Source organism: Rutidosis leptorrhynchoides, chromosome 5, assembly GCF_046630445.1.
Source record: "Rutidosis leptorrhynchoides isolate AG116_Rl617_1_P2 chromosome 5, CSIRO_AGI_Rlap_v1, whole genome shotgun sequence".
NCBI lineage: Eukaryota > Viridiplantae > Streptophyta > Magnoliopsida > Asterales > Asteraceae > Rutidosis > Rutidosis leptorrhynchoides.
The window spans coordinates 26,511,619-26,530,696 of record NC_092337.1 but is presented as its reverse complement, the minus strand read 5'-3'; the positions used below and the strand labels follow the sequence as shown (position 1 = coordinate 26,530,696).

General features: G+C 31.7%; 1 protein-coding gene across 2 annotated transcripts; it reads right to left on the bottom strand.

Annotated features, from left to right (window-relative positions):
• Positions 1–701: 701 nt before the first annotated feature.
• LOC139847237 (NAC domain-containing protein 21/22-like) lies at positions 702–17,087 on the bottom strand. Of its 2 annotated transcripts, none has more exons than XM_071836890.1 (3): positions 16,779–17,087; positions 13,661–13,935; positions 702–1,411 (listed from the first exon to the last, which is right to left on the bottom strand). In XM_071836890.1, the coding sequence occupies exons 1-3, from the start codon at positions 16,945–16,947 to the stop codon at positions 878–880; spliced, it is 978 nt and encodes a 325-aa protein (XP_071692991.1). In that variant the 5' UTR covers positions 16,948–17,087; the 3' UTR covers positions 702–877. The 2 variants fall into 2 exon arrangements, with proteins under 2 accessions (XP_071692991.1, XP_071692992.1); XM_071836891.1 differs by having other exon boundaries at positions 13,667–13,935.
• Positions 17,088–19,078: the final 1,991 nt, after the last annotated feature.

Genomic DNA, 19,078 nt, shown 5'->3' with positions numbered 1-19,078 from the left:
CAACTGTTTTTAGCCGTCTAACTCTAAAAGGTTAATGACATATCTACTGTTCTTTATAATAGATCTTTAAATTATGCATTAGAACTCATTTGCTAAACTATAATGGTTATTTGAATTTGTATGTTAATTTTGTAAATTATTAGTAAATCAAACAAAAACGTGGATTTGTGAAAGTATCTTGGATAAAATAATAGGATGGCTTACATTTGGCATGACATCAAGTCATCAAGTGACCTCTTTGATTTTACATTTTTTTTTTTTTTTACTTTTAATTTTTGTTTATTTATGTTTGTTTTTTCGTTCCAATCATTGACTAAAATACTTGATAAGTATGATAATAATATTATGCTCCGTATGTAATTGTTTATTTATTTTATGCATATAAAATGATGATCGGCGAATATAGCGAATATCTAGTGAGGTCATATTGTTTCGTAGATATTGATTAAATACTACTTGAAAATATTAACTTTAATAATTAAAAATTTAATTTTGACTATAAAATTTAGTTATTACGGAGTAATAACTAATTTATACATCAGGAGTAGTAGTTCGCCAGCTATATATGTCGACGAAAATGACACACACTTTAAATAATTAAATTTTTTAACTCGATAAAGGGCTAAACAACTAAATAAAAATTTGAGCCACCCGATATAATATAGTAGTAAAAAGGTTTTTATTGACGATCTAGACCTACTCATAATCAGCTGCCTTAAAACTGTTAGATATACAACAAAAAGCATACTGTATTATTTTAGTACAAGAGCTCTCTTTCAACATTATACTAAGTAGATGCTTTTTACACATATATATGTATGTACATTAACAACAACGTACTATTAATAATACTACAATTGTTACAAACTAATAAATATCAGGGGTACCACATGGTAACGGCCAAAGCTGTATCGGACAAAAAGCTTTGATCGGATTCACCAAAGCTTAACGTGTCGTTTTTATCCACGTTGTTGTTGAAACGGCTCAAAATAGCTTTAATCGTATCCTTCTTTTCGTAACAATGTGATGATGAAGATGTCGACGTTGAAGGAATCATAATTTCGTGTAATGGTGGTTGTGGTATGGTTGTAGTACTAGTGTCGTTGGAAATGAATAGGTTTTGATTGTTATTTATCAGTTCGAACTGTGAATTATTAGACACGGTGTTGTAAATGGTGGAGAAGCAGGGCACTTGCTGGTTATGAGTATTATTATAAGTTTTGTTGTTGAAGGTTGTGGTGGGTTGACTTTGGTCAAAGGTAAGGGTGTAAGGTTCCATTAATGGTGGTAGAGATGAAGAACAACTTACTCTATCCTCATATTTGGTTATGCTTCCCATGTTGCTACTAAGTTGTTTTCCATCAACTATTTCTCTGTTCTTACAAAACACTCTGCATAGCACCCAATCTTCCTGTAATAATAACAGTAATAATTGTGTTAATATATTTATTAGTCTAGGTCGTAGTAGTGTATTGCTTAGACTTTTTAAAGTCTTTTTTTATCAACTTTTAGCGTAAATATTTTTAATCGTGCTATATAATATTTGATGAAAGTTATATAAATAACTCGAATTTTAAATATGTTTGTATTTATATAATTATTATCAAAATACTTTGAAAAATTTGAACACCTATATAAAGGACAGAAGTATTATTGTTTTTAATTTACCATTATATTTTTGCTTATCTTAAAGAAACATAACAAGTGTATAAATTAGTATTTACGAGTATAAATGAGTAAACTATCTAATTTATCATATTTGCTGTAAGTTATTTATATCATGTTACATTTTCGTTTTCATTTTCGGGACTATGGCCCCATTCCGTTTAAGTTATTCAAATCTTGGTTCGAATTGGAAGGTTTTGAAGACACAGTTAAATCGGCTTGGAACAAAACTGACATTTATTTGAGTTCAAATCATCAAATCAGATTCAAAGATAAACTCAAAAGGGTGAAAGACGCGCTGAAAGTTTGGAGTCTTACTTCTCGTTCGAAGTCTGCTTCTGACAAGATCTCGCTAATGTCCCAGCTCAAAGATGTTGATGCGCAAATATGCCTGGTTCCTGACCCGTCTTCTCTTGCTGTTACACGGTCTACTATTATTAAAGAATTGGCGATCATCGAATCAGTTGAAGTTGCAAACATGGCCCAAAAAAATAAGAAACTTGCTATCAGTCTGGGGGATGAAAATTCCTCTTTTTCACACTTTACTCAATAGGAAATGAAAAAAGCTTCAAGTATATGGTATCATGCATAACGGAATTTGGGAGACGTCTCCGTCGAGAGTCAAGGATGTTTTCCTTAACTTCTTCACAGATAAGTTTAAACATGTGAATTGCGCTACCGTCGCTTCTCCAAGTAGTAATCTGATGAGGCTTTCCGATGCTAGATCCTCCTTTTTAAGCTCATCATTTTCTAAAGAGGAGATTAAGGATGCGGTTTGGTCATGTGGTTGTGATAAAGCGCCAGGTCCGGATGGGTTTTCTTTCAGGTTCATTAAACATTTCTGGGATACTGTTAAGGATGACGTGTATTATATGGTTCTTGACTTTGAGAATAGTTGCCGCATACCACGTGGATGCAATGCGTCATTTTTTTCTCTGATCCCGAAAAAAGACCATCCGATTTATGTTCAAGACTACAGGCCAATCAGCCTTATTGGTTTTCAATATAAAATTATAGCAAAGCTTCTTGCTAACAGGTTTGCGCAGGTCATTGACGACATTATTAGTCCCGAACAGACGGCTTTCATTAAAGGTCGTCAAATTCTGGACGGGCCTCTCATTATTAATGAAGTTGTTGAATGGTGTAAGAAGAGGCATAAAAAAGCTATGTTGTTCAAGGTTGATTTCGACAAAGCTTTTGATTCTATTCATTGGGAGTACATATTCTGTATGCTTTCTAACCTCGGCTTCAATGCAAAATGGGTTAGTTGGATTCGTGCTTGTCTCACCTCTTCATGCGCCTCCCTACTACTTAACGGTAGTCCTTCTTCTGAATTCATAATAGGGCGTGGGCTCCGTCAAGGTGACCCTTTATCTCCCTTCTTGTTTATAATTGGAATGGAGGGTCTTACTGCTGCGATGAAAGATGCTATATGTAACTCGGCTTTTAAGGGCATTCGCGTAGGAAATAGTATTTGTGGGGAGCTAATTTCTCATTGTATTTATGCTGATGATGCTATTTTTGTTGGAGAGTGGGATGATGCTAATGCTATGAACCTAGTTACTCTCCTTGGATGTTTTTATGCGGTATCTGGGTTGAAAATTAATCTTCATAAATCCAACCTTTTTGGCATTGGTGTGCATGCGCTCGAAGTGGTTAGACTTGCAGGGGTTATGGGATGTTCAAATGCTTCATTGCCTTTTCACTTCTTAGGACTTCCTGTAGGTCGTAATATGTCGAAAGCAGCAAACTGGGATCCGGTCATTGCTAAGATCAAGAAACTCCTCGCTTCGTGGAAGGCAAATATGTTATCTTTTGGTGGTCGGCTAACTTTAATAAAGTCGGTTCTCAGAAGTCTTGGTACATATTACATGTCTTTATTCAAAGCCCCTTCTAATGTAATTCGATCAATGGAGTCATTGCGTGCCTCGTTCTTTTGGGGAGGAAAAGACAATGCTAAAAAAATTCACTGGGTAAATTGGAGGCTTATTCTTAACCCGCACGATAAGGGAGGCTTAAATGTTGCAAGTCTTGGTTCTCTCAACCTTGCACTCCTATACAAATGGAGATGGCGATTTTTGGTTAATAAGGGTGCATTATGGGTAAAGATTGTGACTGCAATTCATGGGGCTAATAGAGGCGGTGTTATCACATCGAACCGATATCATCATGGTACATGGGCTTCCTGATAGTGTTCCAAATGAACATATATTTAGTAGCAATATCCTCCCAATATGTAAATTATTTAGTTGTAATTGTCCTATTTTAAGTTGTAATCGTTTATATTAAATAAGTGCGAAGACAAAAGGCGAAAACAACGATTTGAAGACGCAAACATCCAAAAAGCTCAATTGTACAAGATACAATTCAAGTGGTTCAAATTATTGATGAGAAACGTCTAAAAATGACAAGAGTACAAGTTGCGGAACGCAAAGTACAAGATATTAAATTATACGAAAGGACGTTTGGAAATCCGGAACCGGGACCTGAGCCAACTATCAACGCCCGACGCAACGGACTAAAAAATTATGAGTCAACTATGCACAAGAATATAATATAATATTTAAATAATTATATAAATTATTTATATATTATATATATTTAAATAAAACGTCGACAAGCAAATGGCCAAAAATTTGTGAGCTGGATTTCGGACCTCCGCACTCGCGGAGCTCTGAAGGCTTAAACCTCCACGATCGCGGAGCACACCAGGATCAAAATTTCCTATAAAAGGCACGAGCTTGCTGCCGAGTTCAACACCAAAAAAAATAATAATAATAATAATACTCCTCTGTAATAATAATAAATATATATATATATATATATATATATATATATATATATATATATATATATATATATATATATATATATATATATATATATAGTATAGTGTAGTTTTATATTAGATTAGTTTTGGGTTATGCAAAGGTTATTTTACGGGTTTTAAAGTCGGAGCTCTGTCCGTGTAACACTACGCGATAAATAATCAATGTAAGCTATGTTCTCCTTTTTAAATTAATGCCTCGTACTTAAGTTATTATTATGCTTATTTAAGATGAAGTAATCATGATGTTGAGCTAAAATACTAAAATTGGGTAATTGGGCTTTGTACCATAATTGGGGTTTGGACAAAAGAACGACACTTGTGGAAATTAGACTATGGGCTATTAATGCGCTTTATATTTGTTTAACTAAATGATAGTTTGTTAATTTTAATATAAAGAATTACAATTGGACGTACCTATAAATAACCATATACACTCAATCGGACACGATGGGCGGGATATTTATATGTACGAATAATCGTTCATTTAACCGGACACGGGAATGAATTAATAGTCACTAGAATTATTAAAACAGAGGTGAAATTATGTACAAGGACACTTGACATAATTGATAACAAAGTATTAAAACCTTGGGTTACACGCAGTCGATATCCTGGTGTAATTATTAAACAAAGTATTAAGACCTTGTTACAGTTTAAGTCCCCAATTAGTTGGAATATTTGACTTCAGGTATAAGGATAATTTGACGAGGACACTCGCATTTTATATTTATGACTGATGGATTGTTATGGACAAAAACCAGACGGACATATTAAATAATCCAGGACAAAGGATAATTAACCCATGGGAATAAACTAAAAATCAACACGTCAAATATCATGATTACGGAAGTTTAAATAAGCATAATTCCTTTATTTTCATATTTAATTGCACTTTTAATTATCGTACTTTTTAATTATCGCAATTTTATTTTATTGCACTTTTATTTATCGCAAATTCATTATCGTTATTTACTTTACGCTTTAAATTAAGTCTTATTTTTAATATATTTTACATTAGGTTTTAACTGCGACTAAAGTTTTGAAATCGACAAACCGGTCATTAAACGGTAAACCCCCTTTTATATTATTATTATATATAAAAATATATATTTTGTACAAATATCGTTGTTTAAAATATAGTGTAAAATAAGTCGTCTCCCTGTGGAACGAACCGGACTTACTAAAAACAATACTACTCTACGATTAGGTACACTGCCTATAGTGTTGTAGCAAGGTTTAGGTATATCCCATCTGTAAATAATTAAAACTTGTGTAATTTGTAGCGTATTTCGTAGAAAAAAATAATAGTATTTCCGTACCCCCACGCTACGACATCAAGTTTTTGGCGCCGCTGCCGGGGACTCGGCGAAACGCTATAATTTTAATATATATTTGTATAAATATATTTTTAGAAAAACAATATAAAATTTTTAAAAAATAAAAAATAAAAAAATAAACCTGTCAAACGAATTTTCACCCTCCGTGACTCGCGGAGTTTGTTGCCAGCTAGGATCCGCACTCGCGGAGTTTGGCCTGACACGCCTGATCAACCTAATTCAGCATTAATTACGGAGTATTAATTATTATTATTTATTATAAACCCTAATTACTTTATTATTATTATAATTTAGTTTAATTTTTTTAATTAATTAGTTATAATTAGTTTTAATTAGTTTTAATATATATATAAATTAATACTTTTATTAAATAAATATAAAAATAATATTTTTATAAAAATAAATAAATTTTTCATTTTTAGCTTCTTTTTATAAATTGTAACTTTTTAATCGTTTAATCGTAAAATTTGTATTTTTATCGTTCGTAGCTAGTTTTAAGTTCTAGTATTTTGCCGTAGCTTATTTTTATTTCAAGATTTTTAGGCTTTGCCGTAAAATCCCTTAAGTGCTTTTTCTTTAAGATTAAGATTTAGGCGCTTTAAAATTTTGCGACACAGTTTTTAGATTTTAGTGCCTAATTAAGTTATTGCCGTTTTGGATATAGAATTCCTTTAAGCTTTAATACCTTTAGGCGCAAATTTTTAGATTTAATTTTTAGATTTTTAAGTTTCGACATTTTCTTTCTTATTTTTATTTTTCGACGTTTTTCGACGCGTAATCTTTTTCTTTCTTATTTCTCGACACACTAGTTTTTAGGACATAGATTTTTTATTTCTTCTCTAAAATTCCAAACGAAAAATTATTTTAAGCGGTTAAATTGATAGACATGAAATTTTCTGGTTCGTAGTAATAGTTGGATTTGTTAGTGGCTGAGTTGTGAGCTTCCGATTTAAAGGGTTCTGGCTCCCTGCTGCATATATTGGCTATTCGAAACGTGGGCAAGAGCCGAAAAGTCTATTAATTTGATAACTTATATAATTTTTAGTTTTATAACTAATAGGATAATTAGTAAATGCACCACATTGTAGCTAAAATTTGGTAATAAGCGCATTATGAAAAATCTCGATGATATTTTGGAAACTCTTTATGACATCCGAAATCAATTTAATGAATACTCTCAAACGGGTGTTGATGACAATTCGTTCGGTCAATCTTGGATCACGAATGACGAAACAATAACTGGTTGTGAAATCTGTGGAGATTATCACTCAACATGGGAATGTTATTATTACGTTCCTATGAAAAATTACGCACCCACGGAACCTGAATGGAACGATTATGAAGAATACAATTCAAATTGGGATTATTCCCAAGAATATATCCAAACTCAACAACCAGAAGACGAGGAAAATTATGTGCCTGAAAATTCTTTAGATCATATGAAAATCAAACTCTAAGAACTTGATGCTCAAAATGAACAAATGAGAGAGTTTATAAATCAGCAAGCTGAAACCCTATCAGATTACACACCAGTTGATCTGAGGAGTCGTGTGCAAAAAAATCTCATATCATCGAATTTTGATGAATTCGAGAGCTCCGAAATCACCAATTATCCCGATGATACTTTTTATTCAGCTTTACCAATTTCACAACATATCGACACATTAGCCTCAACCGACGAAATCATCGATCCATCAATGGATGAAGAAGAAGTAAGGGTGACAAATTGGTACTCTTGGGAAAACAATAACGTTGAAAATTTTACCCCCGAGACCAAAGTGGAGGAACCGATAAAGACCGTTAATGAAGAAGAATTTGCTTCAATCCAGCCACAACCTTCCAACCCAATATTCTCAATAGACGAGTCATCTACCGAAGATGAACTACGAGCTGTAATAGATAATGACACCTCGGATTTTACCCAATTAGGTAATAGAGGTGAAAACTTTGATCCCGAGAATAAAAGGAAGGAAATGTTAGGAATTGTCCACCCTATAATATGTATGTCGGTGTATATCGATCCATTTGACCAAGAACCAGAAAAGAGACATATCCATTTACTAAAAGCTACACTTAAAAAAGAATTAAGTAGTGACGATCGGGTGAGTGTAAACTTTAAACCCATTGATATATCATACACCACCCGAGATATAAATAACTGGCTCACTATTTTAATTCGTGGAACTTATTCTACCGACTTTACATGTCGTCAGCTAAGTGTGGGGAAGTCTAACCCCACTTAACGTTAAATTAGGGGTTCAGGTTAGTGCATAACTCGTTAATAAAAATGCATGATGAGTTAGGGTAAAAGACGTATTTTCAAATATTAGATAACAGTTCAGAAAAGAAACCGTTTTTGAAGAAAAACATGTGTGATAAAACAAGAAGGAATGAACGATGAGGCGCGCCATCTATCATTCGACGAGTTTTGTAATTACAAACTGGGTATTTTCAATCACTTTTCTACACTAATCACCCTCATGAATTTATAATTAGAGTCTGATTTCATGCAAATGAGGGCATTGCATGATCTCAAGTGTGGGGAAGGGTTATAAATTCTCTCGAGTTTATACTTGGTTTATTTTCTAAATTTTGTGAAAATTTTAAAAAAATTTCAACTAAATGAATTCAAAATCATGTTTATACATATTTATGAACGATGAAAACTAGGTGTTAATACCGAAATTATCGTTACCTCAAAAAGGACATAAATTGAGAAACAACTAAAACGCTTGAATTTATTTATTAAGATTTAAAAAGACGCATGAAAAAAGCCAAGTGTGGGGAGAATGTACCAAGTTATTCAATTAAAAACTATCTATCACATGTTTCTGTAAAGTTTATTGCAGGTGCTTTTATTTTGGACTAAATTAACTGTTTTACCCGGTTTACTGTAATATATTTGAAAGAGAGATGGATCTACACGATGAATCAATTCCATCATTAAAAGAGAAGTAAAGTCTTTCGAAAAAGACACGCGCTTCTTGATTTAGGTCAAGAAGTTGTCGTCCAGACCAGCTGTAGGTTGACAAAAAATCTAGAAAAGTCATCTCTAAAATCAGCAGGAAATCCACGGATCTCAGCATCAAACAGGGTCGCCATGTGGTCAGACTTATCCTAATCATGAGAGGATTTGTCTCGTAAAATGGGGAGGGCGCCGTGCAAATTAGCTTGATAAGACTAATGAATCAGACCCCCAGAAAGGATAATCTCCTTAAAGATCAAAAATCAGCTTTTAAGCCTGATATTACTCAATCCTTGAGATTGACCTTAAAGATTGAGAATTCAAACTCATGGAATTCGATGATATCTAAACTCGAGCTTGAACGAGAAAATATTTTGATCAAAATTACAAACCTATTTGTTTTCTGGAAAACCTGTTTTCAATGCGTTCATTACCATTGAACGTAAAATCCTAGGAATTCACCTGGAATTCATTAGGTCACCTGAACCAAATCGGGTGTCAACCGTAAGAACGGTGGTTGCATAGCATGGTCGAAGACAGGACCTTGTGCCAGACCGAAAAAAAATTATAGGGTGATCTTTACTATTGCTCCTATAAAGGATAGTAATTGCATCCGACACGTTGTAGACCATGAACATCTGCATGTCATTAGACATTGTCTTAACAGTTGCTTGTTCAACGCTTTCCTTTACAACCGGACGGTAGTTTGCCGAAAGGTAATATACGGAGCAAGTATACTGGACGTGTTGCTTTCCTAATACAAGGTTAGCAAGTGGGTGACACAAAATCGCAAGTTTTGAGCTAAAATTTTAAAATCTGATACCCACAAAACCCACAAAAATATTTTGCAAACACCGGTGAAGGGTTATTCCGGAAAACTTATCTAGGGTAAAAGCTAGATTGAATTTTCAAAAGATCAAATGTTTTCATAAAGATCCAATTTCCGTAAAGGATCTAAATTTTCATAGTTATGTGGGACTGTAAACCACATCGTTACTATCATTGTTCATACCACCGTATCAAAATCACTGATGTATAAAGTGTGAAGAATAAAGAAGTGATTCGTGTAATTTAATTTCAAGTTCTGTATTGCTTGAGGACAAGCAACGCTCAAGTGTGGGGATATTTGATAGTGCTCCAAATGAACATATATTTAGTAGCAATATCCTCCCAATATGTAAATTATTTAGTTGTAATTGTCCTATTTTAAGTTGTAATCGTTTATATTAAATAAGTGCGAAGACAAAAGGCGAAAACAACGATTTGAAGACGCAAACATCCAAAAAGCTCAATTGTACAAGATACAATTCAAGTGGTTCAAATTATTGATGAGAAACGTCTAAAAATGACAAGAGTACAAGTTGCGGAACGCAAAGTACAAGATATTAAATTATACGAAAGGACGTTCGGAAATCCGGAACTGGGACCTGAGCCAACTATCAACGCCCGACGCAACGGACTAAAAATTATGAGTCAACTATGCACAAAAATATAATATAATATTTAAATAATTATATAAATTATTTATATATTATATATATTTAAATAAAACGTCGACAAGCAAATGGCCAAAAATTTGTGAGCTGGATTTCGGACCTCCGCACTCGCGGAGCTCTGAAGGCTTAAACCTCCACGATCGCGGAGCACACCAGGATCAAAATTTCCTATAAAAGGCCCGAGCTTGCTGCCGAGTTCAACACCAAAAAAAAAAAATAATAATACTCCTCTGTAATAAAAATAAATAAATATATATATATATATATATATATATATATATATATATATATATATATATATATATATATATATATATATATATATATATATATATATATATATATATATATATATATATATATATATAGTGTAGTTTTATATTAGATTAGTTTTGGGTTATGCAAAAGTTATTTTACGGGTTTTAAAGTCGGAGCTCTGTCTGTGTAACACTACGCGATAAATAATCAATGTAAGCTATGTTCTCCTTTTTAAATTAATGTCTCGTACTTAAGTTATTATTATGCTTATTTAAGAAGAAGTAATCATTATGTTGGGCTAAAATACTAAAATTGGGTAATTGGGCTTTGTACCATAATTGGGGTTTGGACAAAAGAACGACACTTGTGGAAATTAGACTATGGACTATTAATGGGCTTTATATTTGTTTAACTAAATGATAGTTTGTTAATTTTAATATAAAGAATTACAATTGGACGTACCTATAAATAACCATATACACTCAATCGGACACGATGGGCGGGATATTTATATGTACGAATAATCGTTCATTTAACCGGACACGGGAATGAATTAATAGTCACTAGAATTATTAAAACAGAGGTGAAATTATGTACAAGGACACTTGACATAATTGATAACAAAGTATTAAAACCTTGGGTTACACGCAGTCGATATCCTGGTGTAATTATTAAACAAAGTATTAAGACCTTGTTACAGTTTAAGTCCCCAATTAGTTGGAATATTTGACTTCAGGTATAAGGATAATTTGACGAGGACACTCGCATTTTATATTTATGACTGATGGATTGTTATGGACAAAAACCAGACGGACATATTAAATAATCCAAGACAAAGGATAATTAACCCATGGGAATAAACTAAAAATCAACACGTCAAACATCATGATTACGGAAGTTTAAATAAGCATAATTTCTTTATTTTCATATTTAATTGCACTTTTAATTATCGTACTTTTTAATTATCGCAATTTTATTTTATCACACTTTTATTTATCTCAATTTCATTATCGTTATTTACTTTACGCTTTAAATTAAGTCTTATTTTTAATATATTTTACATTAGGTTTTAACTGCGACTAAAGTTTTGAAATCGACAAACCGATCATTAAACTGTAAACCCCCTTTTATATTATTATTATTATATATAAAAATATATATTTTGTACAAATATAATTGTTTAAAATATAGTGTAAAATAAGTCGTCTCCCTGTGGAACGAACCGGACTTACTAAAAACTATACTACTCTACGATTAGGTACACTGTCTATAGTGTTGTAGCAAGGTTTAGGTATATCCCATCTGTAAATAATTAAAACTTGTGTAATTTGTAACGTATTTCGTAGAAAAAAATAATAGTATTTCCGTACCCCCACGCTACGACATCACTTCCATCTGTAAATGTGTGCGTGACATGCACACAAATAACCGGGTTCGGTATTCGCTTATCACCATCAAGTTGGGGAACGGTTCGCTTACTAGCTTCTGGTTTGACCCATGGTTAGAGGGGATTTCACTTGCTGTTCGTTTTCCTCGACTTTTGGCGTTGGACGATAGGAAATCAGACTTGGTTGTGGATCGATTTCATGAAGGATCTTGGGTATGGTTTTGGAGGAGGGATCCTCGTGGAGGTATTGAATCTGCTTCTTTTTATGAATTGCAAGATCTGCTAACCCATGTTTCTCTGTCTTCCGATGTGGATGAGTGGGTCTGGAATGGGTCTTCTTCCCATCCGTTCACTGTTACTGAAGCCAGAATCATGATCGATCAGCACTCTTTCGCCTCTTTTGCTCAGCCTACTGTTTGGTACTCACTTTATCCGATTAAAATTAATATTTTTATTTGGCGCCTAAAGATGAATCGTCTCGCTACAAAGGACAATCTTGCGGTTAAAGGTATTTCTCTTCCAAATCCTTCATGTGTTTGGTGCGAAGTTTATCAAGAAATAATGTACCATGTCTTTGTTTATTGTGACATAAGTAGACAAATATGCTCAAAAGTTGGATTGTGGCTGAATATTGGTATTCCAACATGGAACTCCATGGACGACTTGTGGTCTTGGCTCGATAATCTGCCTCTTCACGGGAAGAAACGTATCGTCGTGACTAGCATCGTTTATTCTTCTCTTTGGAACATATGGCGGCTTCGAAATTGCTACACTTTCAAGGATTCTAGCTTCAAAATCGTGCACGTTCTGGATAATATAATTGTTACGTCTTTTTTTTTTTTTGTTATTCTCTAGATATAAAATAGCTAGACTTAATTGGTCCATGTGGTTGCAAAACCCATTGATCACTTTGTAATTTTTTGTTGCACTTTTATTTTTTCTAGCTTCTTGCTAGTTTTTTATAAAATCTTCTGCTGTTCCAAAAAAAAAATAAAAAATTTCAATCAAGCTTATTAGAAATATTTTTGTTATTTATTTAATGTCTCTTAAATTCAAAAAGGAGAGAGTATATTTACAAAATGAATAAAAAAAACAGGCTATTGATAAAAACACCATTTTATCAACGAACTATGATGATTCGTCCTCAAAAAAGGTAAATTATAAAAATGTCCTCACAAGGTGGCTTGCGTGCCTTGGACCTTGCATTGCGACGACATTTTGACAATTTTTTTTCTTTCCTTTTTCTTTCTTTTTTCTTTTTCTTTTAAGGCGAATCGTCATAGTTCGTGGTAAAATTGATGTTTTGGTCAATTGTCCATTAAAAAAGACTGGAATTATTTTAGGGTATAAAAGTATATTTGTAAAGTTGTGATCAAATAAAATGGATTTAAATAACTAGGATGTCTTTTGTGTTATCAACTTTTAGAGTATCAAAGTATATATTTGTAAAGTTCAAAAGAGACAAATCAGAATTTGAGTGGCATAGATACGTATTGTACCAGCTATCTTAGCATATATACCATAATACAATATTAATAATGTTCCATCTTGTTTATTCTATATATAATTATATATCTTATCTTATATCTATATAATTATTGAAATGGATAAAGACATATACTTAATACTAACGATTATTCCTCATAAAAAGAAATAATTAGTTATTTGGAATCTTCTTAGATATATATATATTTTCATGTAAGAAGTATAACGAAATTAGACCTTAACTGAAGGATTAAGTGGAGGTGCTAAAGAATCTTGAACCCTAAATTCATGCATGACCCAGTCAGTTTTCTTTCCTTTTGGTGCCCTTCCAAGATAGAAAACAAGAGTCTTTCTCATCCCAACAAGTGTTCGGTTTCGAAAAATTGATCTATCTTTCCCGGTTGCCTTCCAATAACCTGATAAGGTGGCCCTGTTTGTTCGTAATCCTGTTGCATACTTTCGGTCTCTTTGGCTATAAAAGTACCATTCCTTGCCTCCCACGCAAGCCGTTTCTATTAAAAGATCACAAACGGTTAATTATTTGCATAATTATGTTGTTATGATCATTAATCTAGATCATTATTGGGGAATTGCGTTTTCCAAACAGAACTCATAGATACAATGAATGTAACACAAAATACTAAAAGCATACATACATCACTGTCAATTTTTTTGTGAATGCAAAGTTAAGTTGATTGTCCAAATCCATTTGTTATGATTTTTAGTAGTAATATATCAATTCAATATATCAATAATAATACAGAACATATCAAATCTATGTCAATATATCATCACAAACGGAGCTATAATTTATTTAACGTTGCAACCTTTTCATAAGTTTTTTTTATAAGTAGCAGTTTGCTAGCTTGATCCTACGTGTCGTGATTACAAATATACAATCTTGCAATATTAATTAGTTAGTACTTCCTTCGTCTTAGAAAATATTCACCTTACTATTTATACTATCTCAAAATATTCGTCTCTTTATAAAAAGTAACTGGAGCAGGATCAATGGGGAAGTAACCAATCGGAGGAAAGCAAAATTTTATATTTTTTTTCGTTTTTTTAGAAATTTTTTTTTTCGGGCATCAAGATCACACGAAAATATGAACATTTAGAAGAGACACTTCGTGATAAATGTTATTATTTAGGCGGAAAAACGATCGACAAAAATAACATTCAAGATAATATTGTTCGTGAAGAATATGAACGTTTTTTTTTTCCATGTTTTGTGAAGTAAAATTTAGCCCGATTTAGAGTTTAGGGTTTAGGGTTTAGTGTTTTGGGTTTATTCCATAAACCCAAAACACCAAACCCTAAACTCTAAACCGTTCGTGTTAAAAACTCAATCTAAATCCTAAATCTAAACCCTAAATCTAAACCCTAAACCCTAAATTTCTAAACCCAAATATCTAAACCCTATAAACCCTAATATCTAAACCCTAATATCTAAACCCCAATAGCTAAAACCTCAAAATACGCTCGAAAAACACGATAATTGTTATATATTACTTCTTCGAGCGTTTTCCCGCCAAAATAAATATATTTATCACAAAGTGTCTCTACTAAATGTTCATATTTTCATCTCATCTATAATGTTCGTGAACAAAGTTTTTTCAAAAAAACGAAAAAAAAAAAAATTTGCTTCCCCCCGAATGGTTACTTCCCTCTTGATCCTACCACAAAGGTAACTATTAAATATCATTAAGCTTTAAATTTTTCTAATTTACTGTGTTCAATCGTCTATTTTTTTATAATTAATTCAATTAAATTTAGCTTGAGTATAAAGATAAAATGGAATTTATCAAACATATATGATTGTAAACAAAAAAAACTTTTAAGGGACATTTTTTTTGAACGGAAGTAATAATTTGTTTTATTGCAGAAAAAGGAGAAGGATAAATAAATCTCAGTGCAAGTATCCTTTTTTTAGTTTTTATTCATGTGAGGGCCAGGCACGTGGGTATAACACGATAAGTGAGGTTAGCTAGTGCCATCTATTTGGCATTATTTCCTTCAATTTAATCAATTAACACATGAGGATAAAGTGTCAAAATCTAATAATATGATTTAAATTATATATCAAGATATATATATTATTATTATTATTATTATTATTATTATTATTATTATTATTATTATTATTATTATTATTATTATTATTATTATTATTATTATTATTATTTCAAAACGCTCATTCAATTGATACTATACCATCATTTGTCACTCGCATACTTTGATTCATGTTTTCTTATTGTATGAATAAACATGTATTATTTGCTTTGATTATTATTGACGGAATAATAAGAATTTAAGATACGTGTGAAAACGTAATTGATGATTAATACGTAGATACGTACCGTACTTGACACGTATATGTACGTGGTCATTTTAAGTTTGGCTGTATTTCGTTATTTTGATCTTTTCTTATAATCAAGTGAAGACAATTTATAAAGGTCAGTTTATCCTAAAGTAAGTGAAAGAAATGTGTAGTATGAAAGAACAAATAGTTTCAAACTATAATTATGTATTTACGTGTGTGTGACAAAATAACACGTAGATTAGGATAAACACACTACTGCTATTGATATGGATACATGCATTCATAATAATGCATATTCATAATTCATAATACTCCGTAATTCAATAAATATTTAAAGAAGTGTGTATCATTAAATGTGTAAAAGAACTGGATCTCATTATCTATCTTATTATCTCTTTATAAAAGTTGATAATTAATTTACGAAAATTTAAAAAAGTAATATTAAACAATAAAATTAGGTAGTAAGACTCGTTAAATTTATTAATTTTATGATTGATAGAATATTAAATCAAATATGTCAGGATTGTGATCTATATATCTAACCATACTAAATTTATCAAAAATTAAGGCCCGTCTAACATTGCTACAATTTTCTACGTATATTATTGTTTTTCTTTTTTGGTAAAAATTTTACTCCGTATTACTAAATTTAAATAAACAAATAATTTGTAATTCAAATAATTGAGCTAGCTGCATGGTTAAATCCAATGTCTCAGCTTATTTCAATACTTCATAATTCATTTTATTTAAATGAAACAAATGAATAAATAAATAAATTTATATGGTATTAAAAGAGGATTTATATATCAAAATTATATCATACTATGTATCACATATGATAGACCCTAACTTTAAGGCAGATGATCAATTATTGAGATGATGATAGATAAAGCAAAGAAACAACGCAATTACAATTTACAAGTTAAGTTGAAAACACTGTAAATGAATTTAGCATGTGTTAATATCAAATATCAAATGCAATTCTAATTTAAAAAAGGAGATGTTAATAAAATAGAGTAATATTGTTATTACCAGGAAGGTCCCATGGCTCACACTTATTAAGATCAATTTCAACAAGAAGAAGATGTGAATCAGAGAGAGAAAGCTTGTTGAGCAAGTAATCACATATCAATTCATGGTCCCTGGGGTGGAATCTGAAGCCTGGTGGGAGCGTAGCTTCGACTATACTCAAGTTGCTCATGGCGATCGATGGATTGATTAATTCGTCTGTGTGTTCTTGTTTATAATTTGATTGTGTTGAAGAAGAGCGCCGGGAGTTAATAGCACAGGTGGTTTTTATATATGATCAAAACTATTGATAGATATATTATTAATATTAATTATTAATTATTAATTTATAGTTTTTTATTTAGGAAAAAAAGTCAAGTTGACTGAAAATGATACAAAAAGAATATATGAAATGAGAGAGGAGGTGAGGGTATAAAGGTCAAAATAAATAAATTGTGAAAGATGTAATTACGTTTTAGAAGAAGAAGAAGAAGAATTGAGTAGGCCATGCTAAGATTGGTCACCAACTTAACCCCAAATCACATTCAACACGTCTCATCACTTTGACCTCACTTTCACTATAACCTAGTTACATTTTATAACCTAGTTACATTTTCTTTTTGTATTCCTAACATCATTTGAATGACTAACGGTTGTGATTGTGGAGCTTTTACTACGATTACTTTTCGAACCGATATTCACTAGGATTCGGTTGAATCGGTTCTTGAGGTAGGGGTATTCATCGTTTCTGTTTATAGTATACATGTGGGGTTATTCTATTTTGAATTTGAGAGTGAAACCGAAAATCAAAATGAGTTTGTAAATTGAACTAAAAAATAAAATTGAACCGAAAATCAAAATGCGATTCAATTTGTTTGGGTTAAAACCGAAAAAATGGAAATCTAACCAAATTACTATATATAAATTGTTTCGGCTGAATAGGATTTTACTAGTACTAGTATGAAAAGTGAAACATGTGAATGTAGTATTGGTCGGAATGTAAAATATAACAATTTGCGCAATTCACTGGATGATGCTCGTCAATGTGCGATATTCGCCCGGTTACAGGTCTCAAAGCTCGGGGGCTCGTCACCCAGGGGTTTTACTCGCTAGTGGGGACCTAATGTGATTGTCGCTAGAGAGGTTTCCTCTGCGAACCAAAAAGAAAAGTATATAAACAATTTAATACTCCATCATTAACTTGAATTCGATTTCGAGTTTAACCGAATTTAATTCGGACTTCTAAATTGAAAAATATACTATCTTATTAATTTGGTTTGGGTTCCTTTTAATTATAATTTGATACTCTAATTATTTGAATTTGAATTTAAAGCAGTGTAGTGTATCCGGCAGGCAACAAACAAATACTAATGGTTTGGGGGCAGTAACTCTACTGATTACTCCTCTTCCGCTTTGGTCCATTTTTTTTTTTTCCATCTTGATCTCTACTTATCACTTTAAAATACATTGATAACAAATACTGTAGTTCATAAATGGTATGTCTGTTGTTTGAATCCTTGAGTACACAAGAACTATATCATATCTTTTGCAGTATATAAGTTATAAACAACTAGATCTAAGTATATATATATATATATATATATATATATGGTTAGGTTCCAACAAGAAACATCGCATCAAACACTTGAAAAACGTGACAAAGGCATCAATAGATACACAAGTTTTAAGCATAAGTCGTCGATCGAAAAGATAAAAGAATTGTGATGACGGGGATGCCGTCCCAAATTTGGCAAAAAAAAAAAAAAAAAAAACTAAAGACACAGGAACTTTCAACCACCAATAGTGTTTATTGATAATGATAATGATACTAATCACCACAATGTTCCAATTGCCAACTTAAATCCTCACTTTGTTCTCTTCCTATAATTTTTCGCCAAATAACCCCCTCACTATCTTTTTTTCATATAATTAGATATATATATATATATATATATATATATATATATATATATATATATATATATATATATATATATATATATATATATATATATATATATAATCAAGAGGAAAGCACTTTTTTGGGGGAAGTGGGGGAAGTAATTTTTTTTCGTTTTTTGAAAAAACTTTGTTCACGAACATCATAGATTAGATGAAAATATGAACATTTAAAAATACACTTTGTGATGAATGTCATTATTTTGGCGGGAAAACGCTCGAAGAAAAAAATAAAAACATTCAATGCATTGAATGTTTTGTTGTTGAATTTTTTGTTAAGGGGTTAGAAATTAGGTTTTAGAAATTAGGGTTTAGAAATTAGGGGGTTATAAATTAGGGTTTAGCTATTAGGGTTTAGAAATTAG